Source organism: Fragaria vesca, linkage group LG3 (assembly GCF_000184155.1).
Source record: "Fragaria vesca subsp. vesca linkage group LG3, FraVesHawaii_1.0, whole genome shotgun sequence".
Lineage (NCBI taxonomy): Eukaryota > Viridiplantae > Streptophyta > Magnoliopsida > Rosales > Rosaceae > Fragaria > Fragaria vesca.
Window position 1 is genome coordinate 18,082,292 of NC_020493.1, and position 19,268 is coordinate 18,101,559.

The window sequence follows — 19,268 nt, forward strand, 5'->3', positions numbered from 1 at the left end:
ATGGACGGCTGTGGATAAAACTTGCATTAAAAATTCAATTTTTATCCAGAAAAATATGTAAAAAAAATATACCCGTTGGAACAGTGTTTTGGAGAAAACTCTATAAATACCAACCCATTCTTTCATAATTCTTCACACCAAACATCATATTTCCTTCTAAATATTTCATTCCTTCACTCTTTTTGTTGTTCAAAGGTTTCAAGAGAAAGAAATGGGTAAGAGGGGAGATTCATGGAGACATAATGAAGAAGTTATTCTTTGTGAAGTTTGGATCACCGTTGGTGGTGATGGTGCCACCGGAATAAAATCAAAGTGCGGACACATTGTGGGAGCGTGTTGCGGTGGAGTACAACAAGAACAAGCCGGCAAGTTGTATGGAAAGAACATCTTCTAGTGTTAACTCTCGTTGGAAGGTGATAAATCAAGCTTGTGGGAAGTGGCGCGAATCTCTTGACAAAGCCAAAACTCTTCACCGAAGCGGTGAAAATGAACTTGACGAGGTAATTATATTTATTAATGTTGTGCTCATATTTTTGTTTATATTAAGTCACATTTAATTTATATTTTCTATCTTATATAAATGTTTAATTTTTAATTAGTCATAAAATTTATTTACTTAACATTGTATGTAGCTCATGAGAGCTAAGTCAATCTTCTACGACAAGGAAGGAAAAGATTTTGTTTTTGACCATTGTTGGAGAGTCTTGAAAGGAACTCAAAAGTTTGGGGAAATGGCGCCACCTACAACTCCAACCTCAAGGATTCCTACTTCTATCAACTTGGGTGAAGAAGGAATATCCACAAATGAGACCGAGACACCCCCGACAAGGCAAGCACTCCCTCAAGGACAAAAAGCTCAAAAACAAGCAAAGAAAAAAGGCAAGCAAAATAACTCGGAGGCTTTACATATTCAAATGCAAAAGGCCAATGAACAACATGAGCGAGAGTACCATCAAAGGCAACAACTTTTTGAGGAAGCAAGGCTAATTGAGCAACGCGCCGATGATGCTCGCACGATGATGGTTGATCCATCAACATTCAATACCCCTAGAAAGAGGGGTTATTGGGAAAGGAAGCAACAAACGATCATAGATAGGGAGCAAGGAACCTCAAACATCCCTATACACCATCAAGATCAAGCACCCCTCGAAGGAGACAACGATAGTTTGGTCGGTTATGTTCCGGTTCATGAGACACGTTGGGTTTAATTGTTAGTTGTTTTTTATTATGAAAAATAATTGTTAGTTATTTTCTTATGAAATAATTGTTAGTTATTTTTATTATGAAATAAAAGTTGTTGTCTTTATTATTATATAAAGGTTGTGATATTTATTATTACAAAGTAAAAGCAAGAAAATAAAACATCAAAACTTTTATTTTATAACAAAGTAACACCACACAAAGTGTGCAAAGACACCACACAAAATAAAAGGACAACACAAAGTAAAAGCACACCACACAAAGTAAAAACACACAACACAAAGAGATAAACACTCATTCTTCATTGTTCTCATCATCTTGTAGCTTCATACTCCATAGGTGATCAACTAGATCTTCTTGGAGATTTTTATTCATCACCGGACTTCTAACCTCCTTATAGCGGCGCAAGAATTGATTTAACATTTCCGGATTGCGATGAACATCAGTTTCTCATTCTGGATCCCTTTTATATATTTCTACCTTCCTTGGTTCGGTTGGGATATCATTCGGATCAAATGGTTCTGCTGCATCTTCATCATGTTCATCTTCAACAATCATATTATGCAAGATAATACACATCATCATGATGTATTAAAGATTCTCCTTACTCCACCCACGAGTTGGTCCTCTAATGACAGCCTAACGAGCTTGGAGAATACCAAATGCTCTCTTAACATCTTTTCTGTACGCTTCTTGCATCTTTGTGAAGTGTTGTGTCTGTGGTGACCTCGGATTTCGAATTGCTTGCACAAATGAACCTTATTTAGGGTATATGCCATCAACGAGGTAATAACATTTGTTATAATATCTATTACCCACCTGGTAAAGAACTTCAGGGGTTTCACCAAGACACACATCATTGAACAAAGGAGAACGTCCAAGTACGTTAATATCATTTAGAGAACCTGGAAGTCGGAAAAAGGCATGCCAAATCCAAGTATCGTATGATGCCACCGTCTCCAAGATGATAGTTGGTTTCCCCTTGTGGCCAGTATATTGCCCTGCCTAACCGGTGGGACAATTTTTTCACCTCCAGTGCATACAATCAAGGCTCCCAATCATCCCTGGAAATCCTCTATCTGCAGCCTTGTCGAGCAGGCGTCGCAAATCTGCCGGTGTTGGTCGGTGGAGGTATTGCTCGTGGTACACATTCCATATTGCTCTGGTGAAGTGCTCCAAGATCTCGATGGCAGTGGATTTTGCAATATCCATGTAATCATCAAAGAAGTCAGCTGTGATCCCATATGCGAGTTGCCTTATGGCGCATGTTAGCTTTTGTTCAGTGGATAGGCTGACTCTCCCGGTCGCATCTCTTTTTTGAACAAAATATGAATCATAGTTGGCCACGTCGTGTATCATCCTGTCAAAGACCCAAGGTTGCATTCGATACCGCCTACGAAATATATTTGGCTCATACCTGCATGGATCCGTGAAATATTGAGCTTTAAGTCGTTGATCCATGAGCTCTCGATCTCTAGCATTATAAGTACGACCTTTCGAAGATCCGCCCCATTGTCTCTCCTCGTCTTCATTGCTTTGAATTTGCAAAGCAGCAGCGGCCATCATGTTGGATCTTCGACGGTTTCTATGGACAACCTCTTCTTGATCTTTTAATAAAAATTTTGTCAAACGATTCATTGCAGGAGGAGTTTCGTTTGACAAAATAGATAAGAAAACAATATGGGGGGTTTGTAGGATTTGGATATGAGAAGTGTTTGTGAATTTGTGAGAGATGAGGATGACACTAACCTCATATTTATGGACGATTTGGGATGATATGAACGGATAAGATATGACATGTGTTAAACACATGCAACCCGTAATCTGGATAGCCCAGTAGAATTTTGAAACGTGGCGAGATCCATCACATTGAAATTGGGTTGTTTGTTGTATATCCCGACACAACACATCAAAATATCTACAAAATAGTGGCAATTTTGTCATATATGCCGACAAAACTCCACAAAAGACTTAACATGTATATATAATTTTTTTAAAATATTATATTAAATGATAAGAATAATTCAAAATATTAAGAAAAAAACAAAACAAAATTATTTTTACTCTTTTTAATTAAATTGACATATTATTTAATATAATATTTATTAACATTATACTCAAATTATATTTTAATAAAAAATATTGAGAATAACACCTCCATATAACACTTTATTTTTGGAGATGGAAAATGAGTGAAATATGAATAGTGCCACAAAGAGGTGCTAAAATGAGAATAGCACCTCCAAATAGCACTTGTTGTTGGAGTTGCTCTAAAGAGTGTGGCTGTTTTCAATTTTTGGCGGTCTTGGTTTTTGTCATTTTGTGTTTTGAAATTCGAGTTTCGTTTGGGAAAAAACTGGGCGCGTCGCAGGTTCGAATCACGAAAACACCCTGATTGCTATTTGTTATTGTTTTCAACCTTGGTAACTTTTATGATTGGTGTAAAAAAAACAAAAAAAGGTAATATTTATTTAAATTTGTTTTTTTCTTAATAATAGGAAGAAATTGCATCTTGAACGTCAAAACGTACTTACATAATATGTTGTCCTCCAACATGTTTGTTAAGGGAGACTGACAAGCACCATGACATGTGTCATGGTCCTTTAACACGCAACGGAATGTTTCACTCTCTCTCTTTTCTATTTGACACTTTTTCTATTGGCAAGAACCGTGATAGCGTCTTGCTACCTTCGCAAGATAACAAGGCATGCCCTCTCTAACACCCTCAGAGTAAGGTGCTTTGACACTCATCCCTCACTTTTGGTGGAAACTACAAGTATTTGTCTTTCAGACACACGCAAAGTACGAACAAAAGACTTTGGTTGGTGCAACTCAACAAAACTCCTAACTTGAAGCTTAGTTTCAGTGTTACTTGCCTTCTATTTTTTATAGAGCAGTATACTCTTGCAGTTGACATCCCTAACCGACTTTAGGATAATAACAAATAACTACCCACTACTTAAGCAAGTAACTACCTACTACAATGTTTATCCAAAGTGGGAAGTTACATCAAGTAACTTCTCATGATCCCCGCTAACCGCCATGACCACTTCTTGGCAACCACCTTTTAGATAGGCCTTGGTAACCTCCGCATAAGCGCCTGCTTTGCACACTTGAATTACATGTTCATTACGTTTCTTCCTCTTAACAACATATTTGGTTGGATGTTTCATATATGCAGGATCTTTTGGATGTTTTAGGTCTTGGAATCTCACTTGTGCACCCGCATGTGCACTCAACACATCCACGCACATGCCCTTGACATGCTTGCATCCCATGAACTCTTGGGTGCATATGAGGCTCGCCCTTGAGTGCACGAAGGAGCTTACACCCTGCTGGACCCTGCTGTTGAACCCTTTGTTGGACCCTACAAGACCCTGTTGTTGGACCCTATTGGACCTTAGGGTGCATGAATGATGCACGTGCCCTGCTGCGCACATTTACTGGATTATGGGGAGCTGCTAAGGTGTGCACCCTGCCGAGCCCTAGGATGCATAAGTGTTGTACACCCTGCTGGACCCGTAGGTGTGCACTATGCTGGGACCCTTGGTGCTAGCCTTCAAACCCTTGCTGCTTCAATCTTGCCTCATGGCAACTCCCGTTGCCTTTCATCCGACTAAGGGTAGCGTAAGACAAACCAACACTTAGTGGATTTTCCCTTGCCATCTTCAAGGGTGTGACAGCAGGTTAGCTTTACAAATAGTCTCATTCTCATATAGAGCCTGAAGCAAAAGAAAAAATCACACTACATACCTAATTCAATGGAACATAATATTAGTTGTCTAAAACTTAATTGGTGTACACCTAATACGTTTAGGAATTAAGTAATTAAGTAGTTCCTTTATGTTTATGTATGGTAGTCATAAGTTATTATATATAAATCTTGACACCTCCCAAACTGTAAAGGTATTTGGATATGGAAAAGTTGGATCTAGAAAGGTATGAAGCAACCTCTGAAAGCAAATCAGTATCCGCTAAAATGCAGGAATGCATCTCAGAAGATCAGTTCGTGTCAGTCATGCCACTTCAACTTCACACCCCCGGGACGAAATCGCATCGCAAGCGGACAAGAGTATTTGTTTCAGACAAAGCTATCGCGGCACCAAGATGCATAAAGATAGAAGGCATGGAATACTCACCAAGAAAACTTGGCATGGCTAGTGAAGCTTCTTTGAAGGCATATATTTACTTGCCAACTTTCAATTTGCAGTTTCTAATGAAAGTTTATAGGGGTGGATTTGGTAGGGGTACCGTCTTTTTTGTAAATACCGCGTACCAACCAACTTAAGATTGGTAAGCAAGGTTTGCTACCAATATCAGCCGTCGAAGTTGGTGTATCGACTTCTAGGTATACCGAAACTATCGGTTGGTACGGTTGGTAGTGAACCTCTACTAAGTTTAGATTGTGGCCGAAAAAACTAAAAGGCCTAGCTCAATTTGAAGAAGAAGAAATAAGTAAAACATGTGTATGCAATGTAATAAGAAGAGCTCGTGCTCCAGTGGTAGGGAGCTAAGTTGTTTCATTGGAGTTTAGAGGTCTAATGAAATATTTTTTATATTTATATAGAGGGAGGATCTAAAGAGGGTCTCCTTACTTTAACAATTTGAGGATTTCTACTGTTTTACATTAGTAGATGACTTCATTTAACGATCTCAACCGTTAATCCTCTATATTCATATGTAAGAAACATGTCCACAAAGTTTCAACTAATTCCATAAGAATTTGGTTATTCAAATTGATGTAAATAATTGTAGGCCGTTAGATAAAATTAAAACGAATATTGTGCTAATCAAATGGTTAAAGGTTTTTCATTTTGGCTATTTTTTTTGTTGGATTTATATGTGGGTAAGTAACTAGCACTACCAGAAGAAAGACTTTAGCCGACGAAAATAAAAAAACCAGGCTGACGAATTTTTTTTATCGTCGGCTAATTTAAAATTTTTGTCGGCTATGGTCAACTTTAGCCGACGAAATTAATATTTTGTCGGCTAAATAATTTTTTTCGTTGGCTATAGTCTGTAAACTTTAGCCGACGAAATTTTTAAAAGTTTAGCCGACGAAATTTTTAAACTTTAAAAGTTTTTTTTGAATTATTTATTACACACTTTAGCCGATGAATATCTTAATTGTTTAGTCGGCTAAAGTGACGACATGTTTTTCGTCAGCTAACTGTGGGACTATAGCCGACGAAAAAAAAAATTTCGTCGGCTAAAATCATCACCGACGACCTTTTCCCGACGACACTATAGCCGACGAATTAAGATAACAGGCCGACGAAAATTTTTCGTCGGCTAAAGTGCTTGTCCTGGTAGTGTAGGGAATGAGTGGCTTTGATTGTCAAAATACATGCTAGAACTAAAAACATCCTTAATTTAAGAGTTTAAGGAGGTCTTTTATAAATCTTATCTATTTCATATCCACACGTTTTTATTTTATTTTATTTACAAACTTGTCATTTAAATTTGATTGATAATTAGTTCTCACCATATAAATGGTGTGTTAATAGCAAAAAATAATGTGTTAATAGCATCACTAGACACACACACACACGAGGTGAGTTTCTCATCAACAAAGTGGTGGGTTCAAGTCCCAGCCCTTGCATTTGTGAGTTTTTTGTGTATATGGGCTGATATACGTATATCTCGTCGTATATGGTATACCGGTTTGATGAAAATGAATACTAGTACCATACTGTTATACGTATACTGGTATATGTTAGTTACCAAATTTTCGGTATACTGATTAGGTTGGTACAGTTGGTTGATCGTATATTTATTTTTTTAGAAAACAAGTGAAAACACAAAGATAATGGGTGAACCAACCAGCAAAAGGCCGAACCATTTTGATTTTTCCTCAAAATTTTCGTTCGTGACTACCAAATCAGTATAAAATTTTCCAATGTACAATGGGTGGGAAACAATTGGGACTCAGTTTTTAGGTTGGCGCTCCTCAATTCAAACTCAGCTAATCCTAACCGTCAACAAGGAACTTTAGAAAGCTAAATCTGACGGCCAGTTCTGCGATCCGCGTGATATCCTATTGCCCAATAGCACGCGACCTCCTCACATGTATAAAACTCACCCTCCTCTCTACAAGTCCTTCACAGTTCACACAAAGAATCCCAAGTTCCCAAATCGAATTCGCAACCCCAAATTTCAACCCTCCTTCTCTAATCCAATGGCACCCAAAGCCGAGAAGAAGCCCGCCGAGAAGAAGCCTGCCGAGAAGACCGTGGCGGAGAAAGCCCCGGCGGAGAAGAAGCCCAAGGCCGGCAAGAAGCTCCCCAAGGAGGCCGGAGCCGCCGCCGGAGACAAGAAGAAGAAGAGGAGCAAGAAGAGCGTGGAGACCTACAAGATCTACATCTTCAAGGTTCTCAAGCAGGTCCACCCTGACATCGGGATCTCCAGCAAGGCCATGGGCATCATGAACAGCTTCATCAACGACATCTTCGAGAAGCTTGCTCAGGAGTCGTCCAGGCTTGCAAGATACAACAAGAAGCCGACGATTACTTCTCGGGAGATTCAGACTGCTGTGAGGCTTGTGCTTCCTGGTGAATTGGCCAAGCATGCCGTCTCTGAGGGGACTAAGGCTGTGACTAAGTTTACAAGCTCTTGAATGGTTGTGGGTTCTAGAATGGCTTTGGTATCAACTTAGTTAGTAATCTGTTTAGATGTAGTTTCTGAATCTACTCTTAGATATGTAATTTCTTTATTTTCCAATGAAATGAAAGACGATGGTTTCATATAATATGGATTTGTGCACTTTCAAATCTTGAATTGCTGCTTACACTGGATTTGGATGGACCAATTGGTTGCCCATAAGTATTCTGATGGTCCTTTTGACAATTCGAAAATGATCTGAAAAACCCAGTTTGTTGAATTCACCTGATTTAGAATTGATAATCTCTCTGAAATTCGATGCCATCAAAACTCGTTGAATTTGGATCTTTCATTGTTCCTCGCAGTACCATCTTGAATTGATAGTCATTTTCATTCAATTGCTCTGGATGTCTGTGATTGTTAACTTGAAGTCGAAGTCATTTACTTCTTGATGGGTTCAAATTCAAACGTTGATTAGGTTTTCTGGAAGTGGTTGAGTCACTTGAGGGGTCATAGAGTGATCATTGAATTTAAAAATTTCTCCCAAACCTGATCGAAGTTAGGCGGGTTTCTTGATAAATCATATGGAGTTTCCAAGCCCAGTTAGTTTAGGTTTCTTTAGGGCCTTTTGATCACAAAGAAGGTATTGTTCGTTTTCATTTTATTCTTATCTACAAAATAAAGTGCGAGCTTCGTGCCACTAATAATAATTATGCACTTTGCAGAATAATCGATCTCAAGTAAGTTCTGTATGAATCGAAATGAACACATTCGTTTCATACCCTATGCATATCACAAAATTTTTCTTGTCTCGGGCTGTTGTAATTATGCTCTTTGTCTATAAAAGAAAAATCATGTGTACAATTGTGTGCAATAAACGAAGTTAGTGAGCATAATCTATAGACTAGGTATTGGGACTAGGTATTGGAAGAAATTAATAACCTGGTTATCCGCCATTGCTTAGCCTGAAATTTTGATAAAAATGGTCAAGGTCTTCAATATTTGCTAAATAATGGTAGCAAATATTGCTTCTTACATTTATGTTACGTAGCTAGGAAGCAGAATGGTCAAGCGTAAATATCTATTCCCGAACTATCATGCCTGATTCTCTCCCAATTTGATTCCATCATAACTAGAGTAATATGTGTATGTCTACATTTACTGCATATCATAGCTATAAGACTGTAACTGTAGTATTATAGCTTTAACTTATAGCAACAAGATTATATCAGCAAGACTATAACATGCAGTAGTATCTATTATAATGTATAGTCTGTAACCATAAGAGATCAATGACATTCAGTTTCTACATTGTATAAGTAGTTTAGGTGCTATTTCTCAATCAACTCTTTCCCTCGTTATACCTTATTAGATTACTCTTTCCCTTTTCGATTACACTCTTTTCTTTCCTGCTCCTTTTCCTCTGTAACACAAGTATAGGTTGACCTACTTCCTAGGCAACACATGTGTAACATGGATCAATTGATCGCCAAAGAGTTAAAAGAGTTTGAGGTTCTGTTCTTTAGTGATTGTTAACGATCTCAAATGTGATGTTCCTATTTATAAATGTACGTATCAATACTATTTTTCTTTTAGAATATATGATCAACCTCATTGATCTTTGATAAAATATATACTCGTATTACCTAATAATGCTATTACCATAATTATTTCAACAATGACAACTTGAGTCCTGAGGTTAGTACAATAATAATGCTGGATTATACAATAACAGTGGTTACATTATTTATCAAGAATAAAACAGTTAACTTGCATTGCTCTAGATCTCCTTGTGTGATGAATTGACCGACCTCTATGGTCTTTGTTAAAACATGGCTTTAGCCTATCCGCCGTAAAGCTAGCCAGCCAGCTGCTAGTATACGTACTATTGTAGGCACGTACGTTGGCGGTGGCTGACGTAGGATAGCAGCAGGCACCACCCGCCCTCCCCCTTGCGTTGCGTCGCGTCTGCATGAAAGTTGAGAATGAAGAGAACTGCACGTGTTCAATTTCTATTACTACTACTGGTCTTGGGTTTCTGTGGCGGTGTTAACAGTAACAATTATTAAATATCAGGGGGACAAAAAGAAGAGACGACTTTCCTTGTCAAGAATCAAATTGCAGATCGAATACATGAGGCAAATATTGGAGGCTATCAAGATGGTAATCACGTTTTTTCTTCTTCTTAGCCTCTACCTTTCGGCTAAAATATGAGCAATGCTAGATTGCTTTTACTGTTGGAGATGCCCTGATGAGCTATATATTGAAGGTTGTACATAGCTGGGCAAATTTTGATTCAAACTTATTGGTTTTCATATGCTTGGCGTAGTATGTACGTCCATGCATGTCTACCATAGTATTGAAAGAAAATCAGGTTATTGATTTAGTTTGCAGTCTTGATTCTCCTTGATTGTTGCAGTTGACTCTCTTTATTGATGGTAGTGATCCTAGCAATCTGATATGAATAATTGTTGGATCATGAATATGCAGATGTAATTAGCATTATTGCTTTCCTAAAATAGAGCTAGATTAGTTCCTCTTGTTCCTATATAATAGAAATGGCTGTACAGTGTTATAGACATCAATACAAGAACTATTACATCCATATTTTCTTATGATATCAGAGCACCGATCTTGGTGACTCTAGAGACTCACCCATCTTCCGCAAACACATCAAACACTCAAAACTAGACACTACCTAACCGGCATCATGGCCAACACACAAGGACACACTGTCCAAAGCCAAACAAACAGATATGACATACCTACCTATCCTACACAATTTCGACACATAGTCACACACCTACTTGCAATGCTACACATCATGATCCGTATTCGACATTATACTGGATTGTGGATAGTGGAGCAACAGATCACGTATCACACTTCACTCCTACTCACAATAACATTAAGACATCACATGATTTTGTTGGTTTAATTACCCAACGGAGGACAAGCTGCAATTGAGAGCATTAGATCTATCAAATTGTCTCAAGAATTATCTCTAGATGGTGTCTTGCATGTTCCTAAATTTCGAGTAAACTTGATATCTGTGAGTAAATTGACTCGAGCCTTGAAATGCATTGTGATATTTTATCCGGATTTTTGTGTTATGCAAGACGTGGATACGAAGAGGACAATTGGCCTGGGCAAGCATTTCAACGGACTCTACTACCTCACACCAAGCCAAAACCCTCACCTTGCCCACCATGTCATTCGTACCTCAGACCTTTGGCACCAACGACTTGGGCATCCATCATCCTCACCCCTCCATTTTTTGTCCCAAAACATTCCTGAAATTATGTTTGATCCCCAACATGTATGTGATATTTGTCCTTTAGCAAAGCAATCTCGTTTATGTTTTCCATCAAGTTCAATAAAAACAGTTGCACCCTTTGATTTGATTCATTGTGACATTTGGGGTCCACATAAAACACGCACCCATTCTGGTGCTCGTTATTTTCTCACCATAGTTGATGACTTTTCTCGTTTTACATGGGTTCATCTCATGCGATTTAAGTCTGACACACAACCATTGATCAAATCTTTCTTCTCTTGGGTCAAAACTCAATTCAATCTTGACATCAAAATCCTTCGTTCTGATAATAGAAGGGAATTTATATCACTACGTTCTTTTCTTGATGAACGTGGTACAATTTTTCAACACACTTGCATCTACACTCCTCAACAAAACGGAGTTGTTGAGCGCAAACATCGGCATCTTTTAAATGTCGGCCGTGCTCTTCGGTTTCAAGCGAACTTAGCTTTAAAATTTTGGGGTGAAAGCATCCAAACCTCTTGTTACCTCATAAATTGACTTCCTACACCTCTTCTTTCTCATAAAACTCCATATGAACGTTTGCATGGCACCTCACCCACATACTCTCATCTTCGAGTTTTCGGTTGTCTTTGTTATGCCACCAATCTTAATCCTACCCACAAGTTTGACAAACGGGCACATCGTTGTATTTTTTTTAGGTATCCACTTGGGCAAAAAGGCTATTGTGTTTATGATCTTGACAAAAAGAATTTTTTCACTTCACGGGATATTGTTTTCCATAAAAATATTCTTCCTTTTACCGATTCCCACAAGAAGACCAAGAAGATTCACCAGTTTTACCAGTTATTGAGCCCTGCCCAGCAACCCACACTCCAACCCAACACATGCCAACCCAAAACCACAACCTAAATTCTACATCGCCCGACATCACCTGCTCAGCCTCAAATCCCGTCGACAGGACCTCATCCCCGTAGTCGCCACCACCACCTCCTTCTGCCCCCATCATCGACGCCCTACCCCAGTCACCGTCAACACAGCCTGACCAACCCCTCCTCACCTACCAGCGCACTAACTGTTCACAATTGGCGCTGATCCAGCCACCGGCGCCATCGCCTTAGCCATCCCAGTCGTCGGCGACCATGTCTGCTCCTCAGCCGGATTCTATGGCTCCTCTGCCTTTTCGCTCTGATCTTCCATCTCTCCAAACAGCTCTTCCTCTTTCCCTTCACCAGACTCTTCATCCCCTCCAGTCATCCCCAATCCTCCATCAGCCGAAACAATCCATCCTCCATCACAACCAATCCCAACGCCACCTCCTGAACCTCCACGTCGATCAGATCGCACTCGACAACCACCACCATACCTCCACGACTACAAAACCAATCATGTCGTTCTGCTTGGCCCAGACATTATTCCTTCTTCCACGTCCGGCACTCGATACCCGTTGCAGAGGTATATCTCTTACTCTGGATTATCATCTGGTTATCGGTCATTTGTGCACAATATTTCTCAATTGGTAGAACCAGCTAACTATGAGTAGGCCCGTAATGATCCCAAGTGGGTTACCGCCATGAATAATGAAATTCAGGCTCTTGAGGACAATCGTACCTAGTCGATGGTCTCTTTGCCCCAAGGCCAGCGTCCTATCGGCTGCAAATGGGTCTATAAGATCAAGTATCACTCTGATGGCACAATTGAACGATACAAGGCTCGGCTGGTTGCCAATGGTTTTAACCAAAGAGAAGGGATTGATTACAATGACACATTTTCTCCAGTGGCCAAACTGATCACTGTGCGTTGCTTGCTAGCTATTGCTGCTGTCCGGGACTGGCTGTTACACCAGATGGATGTTCAAAATGCTTTTCTCCATGGCGAACTACTTGAGGAAGTGTATATGTTGCCGCCTCCCGGTTATTGTCGACAGGGGGAGAACTTGGTATGTCGACTCCATAAGTCGTTATACGGGTTAAAACAGGCATCCAGGAGCTGGTTTCAAAAGTTTTCATCTGGCATTCAAGCAATTGGTTTTCAACAGTCTCGTGCTGACTATTCCTTATTTACTCGGGTTCATGATAACTCTATTACTGTGGTGCTTCTTTATGTGGATGATATGATCATAACAGGGAATAACGAGGAGGCCATTCAAAATCTGAAACAATTCCTTAATAGTTGTTTCAAGATTAAAGATCTTGGACCTCTGAAATACTTTCTTGGCCTCGAAGTTGCACATTCTAAAGCCGGGATTACAATCTGCCAACGAAAGTACATGTTGGACATCTTAGAAGAAGCTGGATTACTGGGAGTGAAACCTTCAACAGTACCAATGGAGCCAGACCTGGTATTAACAATGAAGGGAGGTGATGTTCTAAAGGATCCAACTCGATATCGGCGTTTGATTGGGAAATTGATCTACTTGACAATTACCAGACCAGACATTACATTTGCAGTCAATACCCTCAGCCAATTCATGCAAGAACCCAAGCTCCATCATCTAAAGACAGCTCATCGTCTTCTCCAATATCTCAAGTCTATACCGGGCCAAGGGTTATTGTTTTCATCACAAAGTTCACTTCGTCTAACTGGGTATTGTGACGCGAATTGGGCTAGATTTCCACTTACACGTCGATCCGTGACAAGATATTGTATTTTTCTTGGTCAGTCACTTGTCTCATGGAAAAGCAAAACGCAGGTAACAGTGTCTAGATCCTCAGCCGAAGCTGAATATCGCTCCATGGCTGCAGCTGCTTGTGAACTCACTTGGCTTAGATACCTGCTGACGGATTTACATGTACTCCATCTTGAGCCAGCAAGACTATTTTGAGACAATTAAGCGGCATTACATATAGCAGCAAACCCGGTCTACCATGAGAGAACAAAACATATCGAGTTAGATTGCCACATGGTCCGTGAAAGAATTCAAAGGGGAGAAGTCAAAACCGCATATGTGCCAACTGGACATCAGATAGCAGATATGTTCACCAAGCCATTGCAAGGACCTATTTTCCATACACATCTCAACAAGTTGGGTGTCATTGACATTTTCACTCCAACTTGAGGGGGAGTATTGAAAGAAAATCAGGTTATTGATTTAGTTTGCTGTCTTGATTCTCCTTGATTGTTGCAGTTGACTCTCTTTATTGATGGTAGTGATCCTAGCAATCTGATGAGTAATTGTTGGATCATGAATATGCAGATGTAATTAGCATTATTGCTTTCCTAGAATAGAGCTAGATTAGTTCCTCTTGTTCCTATATAATAGAAATGGCTGTACAGTGTTATATACATCAATATAAGAACTATTACATCCATATTTTCTTACATAGACAATGCATTAAAATTTGTCCGCTATGACTTGTAGATAGAAATTCCTATATAAGAGAAGAGCTAGTACGTTCTGTATCCATCCCAATCAACTCATTACCGAAGAGTTCATCAATAAGAAGCAGCAGCTTGTCTTCCATTTTCCCTCATCCTTTGCTTTATTAATTTTAATTCTGGCTTCTTTTCTATAAGTGTGGTGTGATTTGTTTTTAGTTGGTATTAGCTTGAAAGCCAGGATTTATATACATGGCAATTCAACGAGGACGTGATATGAAGATGAAGTGTGGAGGCCGGAGACAGATGAATACAGATATCGAGGTTGAAGTCATTTACAAAGAAACCATTACACCATCCTCTCCAACTCCTCCCCACCTGAAATGTGTAGACCTCTCAGTTTTTGATCAGATAGTTCCTGAAACTTATATCCCACTGCTGCTTTTCTATCCCAGTCTTGCCAATCCTGAAACCGATACCGATCACCAGTCACTGGTTGCAGAAAAATCCAGCATTCTAAAAGCATCACTATCTAAAACACTCACTCACTTCTATCCCTTAGCAGGGAAATTCCAATACAATAATGCAATCATTTGTGATGATCATGGTGTTGCATTCATTGCATCCAGGGTAAATTGTCCGATATCGGAGATATTGGAGAATCCAGATATGTAGAAACTAAAGTATCTGTTTCCAGCTGCTGTAGAATCCACACACCTTCTTCTGGTCCAGGTCAACTTCTTTGAATGTGGTGGAATGGCAATTGTAGTCAACATTTTACATAAGGTCGCGGATGCTTTTACCTTGAGCACATTCTTAAAAAGCTGGGCAGCAGCTTCCCTTGGCTCTAGTAGTAGCTGTACTACTCATGATCATCCAGTGCTTCCTCCAAAGTTCGGTTCTGCAGCTTCTCTTTACCCATCACAAGATTTCTTAAACTCACGAAAACCTGATTTTGTGGGATCTGTTCAAGAAAAGTGCACAAGAAGAAGATTCGTATTTGATGCCTCAAGGATTGTGGCTCTCAAGTCCAAATGTGCTAGTCCTGCCGTGCCACATCCTACGCGTGTTGAAGTAGTGTCAGCACTCATCTGGAAATGTGCCATGGACGCATCGAGATCAAACTTGGGTGTTATAAGGCCTTCCTCGTGGTCTCAAGCGGTGAACATGCGAAAAAGAAGATCAGGTCACGCATTCACAGAAAACTTGATGGGGAATTTTGTGTGGTCGTACACTGCAGCAATGACAGTAAATACTGAAGTAGATCTTCAAAGCTTGGTTGCAACATTCCGGAAATGCAAGGAGGACTATGAAGTAAACTTTCCTAATGGGGTTACCGCTGAGCTTGCCTATCAAAAAATCAAAGAGTCTTGGAAGAACTTGGCAAAGGAGGGCATAGACAACTATGGTTGCACCAGTTGGTGCTGGTTTCCTTTCTACGAAACCAACTTTGGATGGGGAAAGCCATCATGGGTAAGTACCCGTGGTTTTCAAGTCAAAAATACAGTGGTATTGATGGATGCGAAAGATGGCGATGGCATCGAAGCGTCCTTGACTTTCATAGAAGAGAAAATGGCCATATTTGAAAGCAATCAGGAGCTGCTTGCTTATGCATCTCTGAATCCAAGTGTCATTTAGCGTATCTGGAAAAAGTCCCATCTTGTGTTTCAAGTTAATTGTGATCTTTCATTGTTTTCATGCTCATAATTTCCTTTCTGAAAAATAAAGTTAACCTGTTGAGTGACCATCTGCACTTTTTTCTTCACTACGTACCCGGTAATGAGGAGTTCAAGTTAACACCAGGAGGTTTTGATTACTTGGATTAGTTGGATATTTGAACTGTGCGTTTAAATTAATGATTGAAGTAAATTTATCTGGTAGGAAGTATTTGGAGTTTTGGACACATGCATCTAATAAGGATGCACAAAGCTACCAAATTAATCAATTTAGACAGCAAAAACAGCTACAGTTTTACTAACTAATTATGTATTTTGTCCAACTATTGGAAATTAGGAACTGATTTCTTGTAGTTCTAAATTCTGTCAATAGACTTCATATTTCCTGCAACTGCTATCAAATATATCAGTCTTGAAGCAGACAAACACTCTAAATAATCAGCCGTCAACAATGGCGGATGGCCCATGATTTAAGCTTACTAGAGTTGTTAATTGGCAGCTGAAGTAGTTGAGCTGAGTTAAACTATGTATTAGCTTGTCACAACCTTACACTCATGTATTTAAGGAGATTTAAGTCTGTGAAATGATATTTACCATTGACTACTGAATATATGATTCTCAGATTTCTCTTTCAACTCTTTTATTCCCACATCAGAACAAGAGGCAATACTTGGAGGGAATTTCATCATACTTTCCACAACAAGAAATTAACACTAACTGAAAGAAGACAAAGACAGAGAAAGATTAGAGTAAAATTTTGGAAATGTCGAGTATTTCGCAAAAGTGAACTTTTCCTTAACTTCTATGTTCTGATCTAGTCAATTTTTGTTGGAGCAATATCATTATTAAGATGCAGATTATTAGGGAGCAGAAAAGGAAAGATGATTCTGACCTTATAGTATAAATGTAAAATACTAAATTGATCTAGAAATTGCAATGCAAAACTCAGAAGAAAATACATATAGTGCAGGTCAATATTTTGCAAGGAAGTTGGACACCCTTGGCTCCATAAAGTATCAGAATTAAGATGATGGTTTAGTACAGGGAGTTCTCTAATATATTGCTTGGGATAATTTTTTTTTTGCAGCTAGAATTGAGACCTAGAGTTATACTCCAAAAAGGTTGAAAATGAGGAATTTATATACAAACCCAGCAATTATAGTAGAGACAGGTGAAGAATATATAGGCTCTGGCAATTCATGAATCTTTGAAATTCATCAGCTGGAAAGACAAAGGTGAATAGCCATATCATATCAGTGATGCAACAAGGCTCATAGCAAAGAGTTCAAATAGTTAATAGTCACAAAGGGCTGGAACGTTAGAGCATCTCCAACCATGGAGTTAAAATTTTTTGTCAAATTTAAAATTTGACTGCTGATCTGGTTTTTGACAATTTCAAAGATTTTATCTCCAACAAACAGGTCAAAAAACTTAAATATTTTATTATTATTATTATCAATTTTTCATTAAAGCTTTCTTATCCCAACCCCATTATCTCTAGTCCTATTGTTTCTGGATCGATCTTCATCTCCAGGTTTCTTCATCCCTCTTTTCTCTCACTTAATCAATTGCAGTCCTTGATCTAGCTTTGATCCCTTTCATTGCAGCCCCTGATCTAGCTTTGATCCCTTTCTCTTTATAGTTATTGCTTATGCATCTTCTCCCTTTTACCAAAACACAGAAACAAGAAATGGAGGAAGCCCTCTCTTCTCCAGAGCATGACTCAAAGGTCTCAAAAGAGCTTATTATGATTAGGCCAGAAACTCAGGCTTCCAAAAGAAGAGGTTTGCTCAAACTTTCCAGTTTATCTCTTGTTCCGCAATATGCACCGCCATAATCAACGAGGCCATCTCATGGGTCCTCATCTAACGAACCAACTCTGCAAGTCCCTCCGATTCTCCTCATCTGGGTGTAGGCAATCTGATCCTATACCAGCAGTCATCTTCTTCCTCCAAACCCAAAATGCTTTTCCTCTTCTTCTTGATCTTCAATATAACAATTTGATGCTTTGGGTATACAATAACAATCTTTGTACTGATAAATAAAGCTTCGATTGCTTCGTTTTCATTAAGATTGCAGATTAGCAAGAATCTTGATTTTGGGCAAGAAAGAAAGAGAGAGAGAGAGAGAGACGAGAACGAAAGAGAGAGAAGAGAGAAATCATAAAATAATATATGACCACGCGGTCAAGTTTGACAAGATGAACGAAGATTGTCATCCACGTGGAATTGACAATTTCGTTGGACTTGGGTTTGTGAGGTCAATTATTACCGTTTAAGGCTCACCGTGGATTTGACTCCATGGTTGGAGATGTTCTTAGTGGACAAACCCTCCCACGTCGCAAACGAGCTGAAAGTGCAATGGTTTAAATAAAGTAGCACGTGTAGATGGTTCACGACCTTACTTGAACAGGATCTGTTCTATAGGATCGTACCTTTGTATCCTTAACTTCTAAGGAGACAGGAATCTAAACCTGGTGGATGAATCATGGCCATGCGATCAGAACCTGATTAACGGCTGGTGATCTGGGGTGGTCGCTTGGCTGTCTGACAGGTTTCTCCCTCTTTTTCTTTTTTTCCTTTTTTTTTTTTTTTTTCTTTTTGTTTCATACAGTATTTCTAATGCTGTAAATCTTAAGATGTTGATATCATGATTTTACTGCACTTCTGAGCTTAAGGTAGACTTACTCTTGTTTCTCTAAACCGATAGTAATGTTAGGATAGCAGGATACAGACCTACTTTACTAACTCAATTTGGCTGAAAAAGTTACAGGGTGTTGCAATGGGAATGTGAGCAAGATGAAGCCAGCCAATTTGAGTGTTTTGGGCCATGAGCAGATAAGGTTCTGAAACTCAACATGAACAACTCATTAACTCGTACAAAATCACTCATCTCAGAAGTCATAACTAAACTAAAATGGATTTTGGAAGGGAGGTAATTGTATGAATAGAGCAATCCTGTAAAAGGCCACAAATGACCAAAGATGAGGAGAATATGCTATAAAGACTTGTTGAGCAGCTCAAAGATGCGGTAGAACTATATATTTGGTCATGTACATATCTTACTTTTATGGTGTTCTGTGTTCTTTGTTTTGCAAAATCATCTTCAGGTAAGTAGGCTTCTAACAATTCATGAATGCCACTACTGATTTATACCACAGGAAATAGACAAAACATACAACAGTATAGAGAAATGCC

General features: G+C 39.1%; 3 protein-coding genes across 3 annotated transcripts; 2 read left to right on the forward strand and 1 right to left on the reverse strand.

Annotated features, from left to right (window-relative positions):
• Positions 1-2,226: 2,226 nt before the first annotated feature.
• Positions 2,227-2,766, reverse strand: LOC101298406. Its single transcript, XM_004295890.1, has one exon. The coding sequence runs from the start codon at positions 2,764-2,766 to the stop codon at positions 2,227-2,229; it is 540 nt and encodes a 179-aa protein (XP_004295938.1).
• A 4,609-nt stretch (positions 2,767-7,375) lies between these two features.
• Positions 7,376-7,948, forward strand: LOC101300226 (probable histone H2B.1-like). Its single transcript, XM_004294545.1, has one exon. The coding sequence runs from the start codon at positions 7,379-7,381 to the stop codon at positions 7,814-7,816; it is 438 nt and encodes a 145-aa protein (XP_004294593.1). The 5' UTR covers positions 7,376-7,378; the 3' UTR covers positions 7,817-7,948.
• A 6,699-nt stretch (positions 7,949-14,647) lies between these two features.
• On the forward strand, positions 14,648-16,033 carry LOC101298987 (BAHD acyltransferase At5g47980-like). The gene is made up of 2 exons (XM_004295891.1): positions 14,648-15,025; positions 15,071-16,033. The coding sequence occupies exons 1-2, from the start codon at positions 14,648-14,650 to the stop codon at positions 16,031-16,033; spliced, it is 1,341 nt and encodes a 446-aa protein (XP_004295939.1).
• Positions 16,034-19,268: the final 3,235 nt, after the last annotated feature.

Excerpts from the sequence above, each read along its gene's own strand:
- LOC101298406 (XM_004295890.1), bottom strand. The coding sequence starts at position 2,766 with ATGATGGCCGCTGCTGCTTTGCAAATTCAAAGCAATGAAGACGAGGAG.
- LOC101300226 (XM_004294545.1), top strand. The coding sequence starts at position 7,379 with ATGGCACCCAAAGCCGAGAAGAAGCCCGCCGAGAAGAAGCCTGCCGAG.
- LOC101298987 (XM_004295891.1), top strand. The coding sequence starts at position 14,648 with ATGGCAATTCAACGAGGACGTGATATGAAGATGAAGTGTGGAGGCCGG. Across the intron at positions 15,026-15,070 it reads TTGCATTCATTGCATCCAGG|AAACTAAAGTATCTGTTTCC; the intron begins GTAAATTGTCCG and ends CCAGATATGTAG.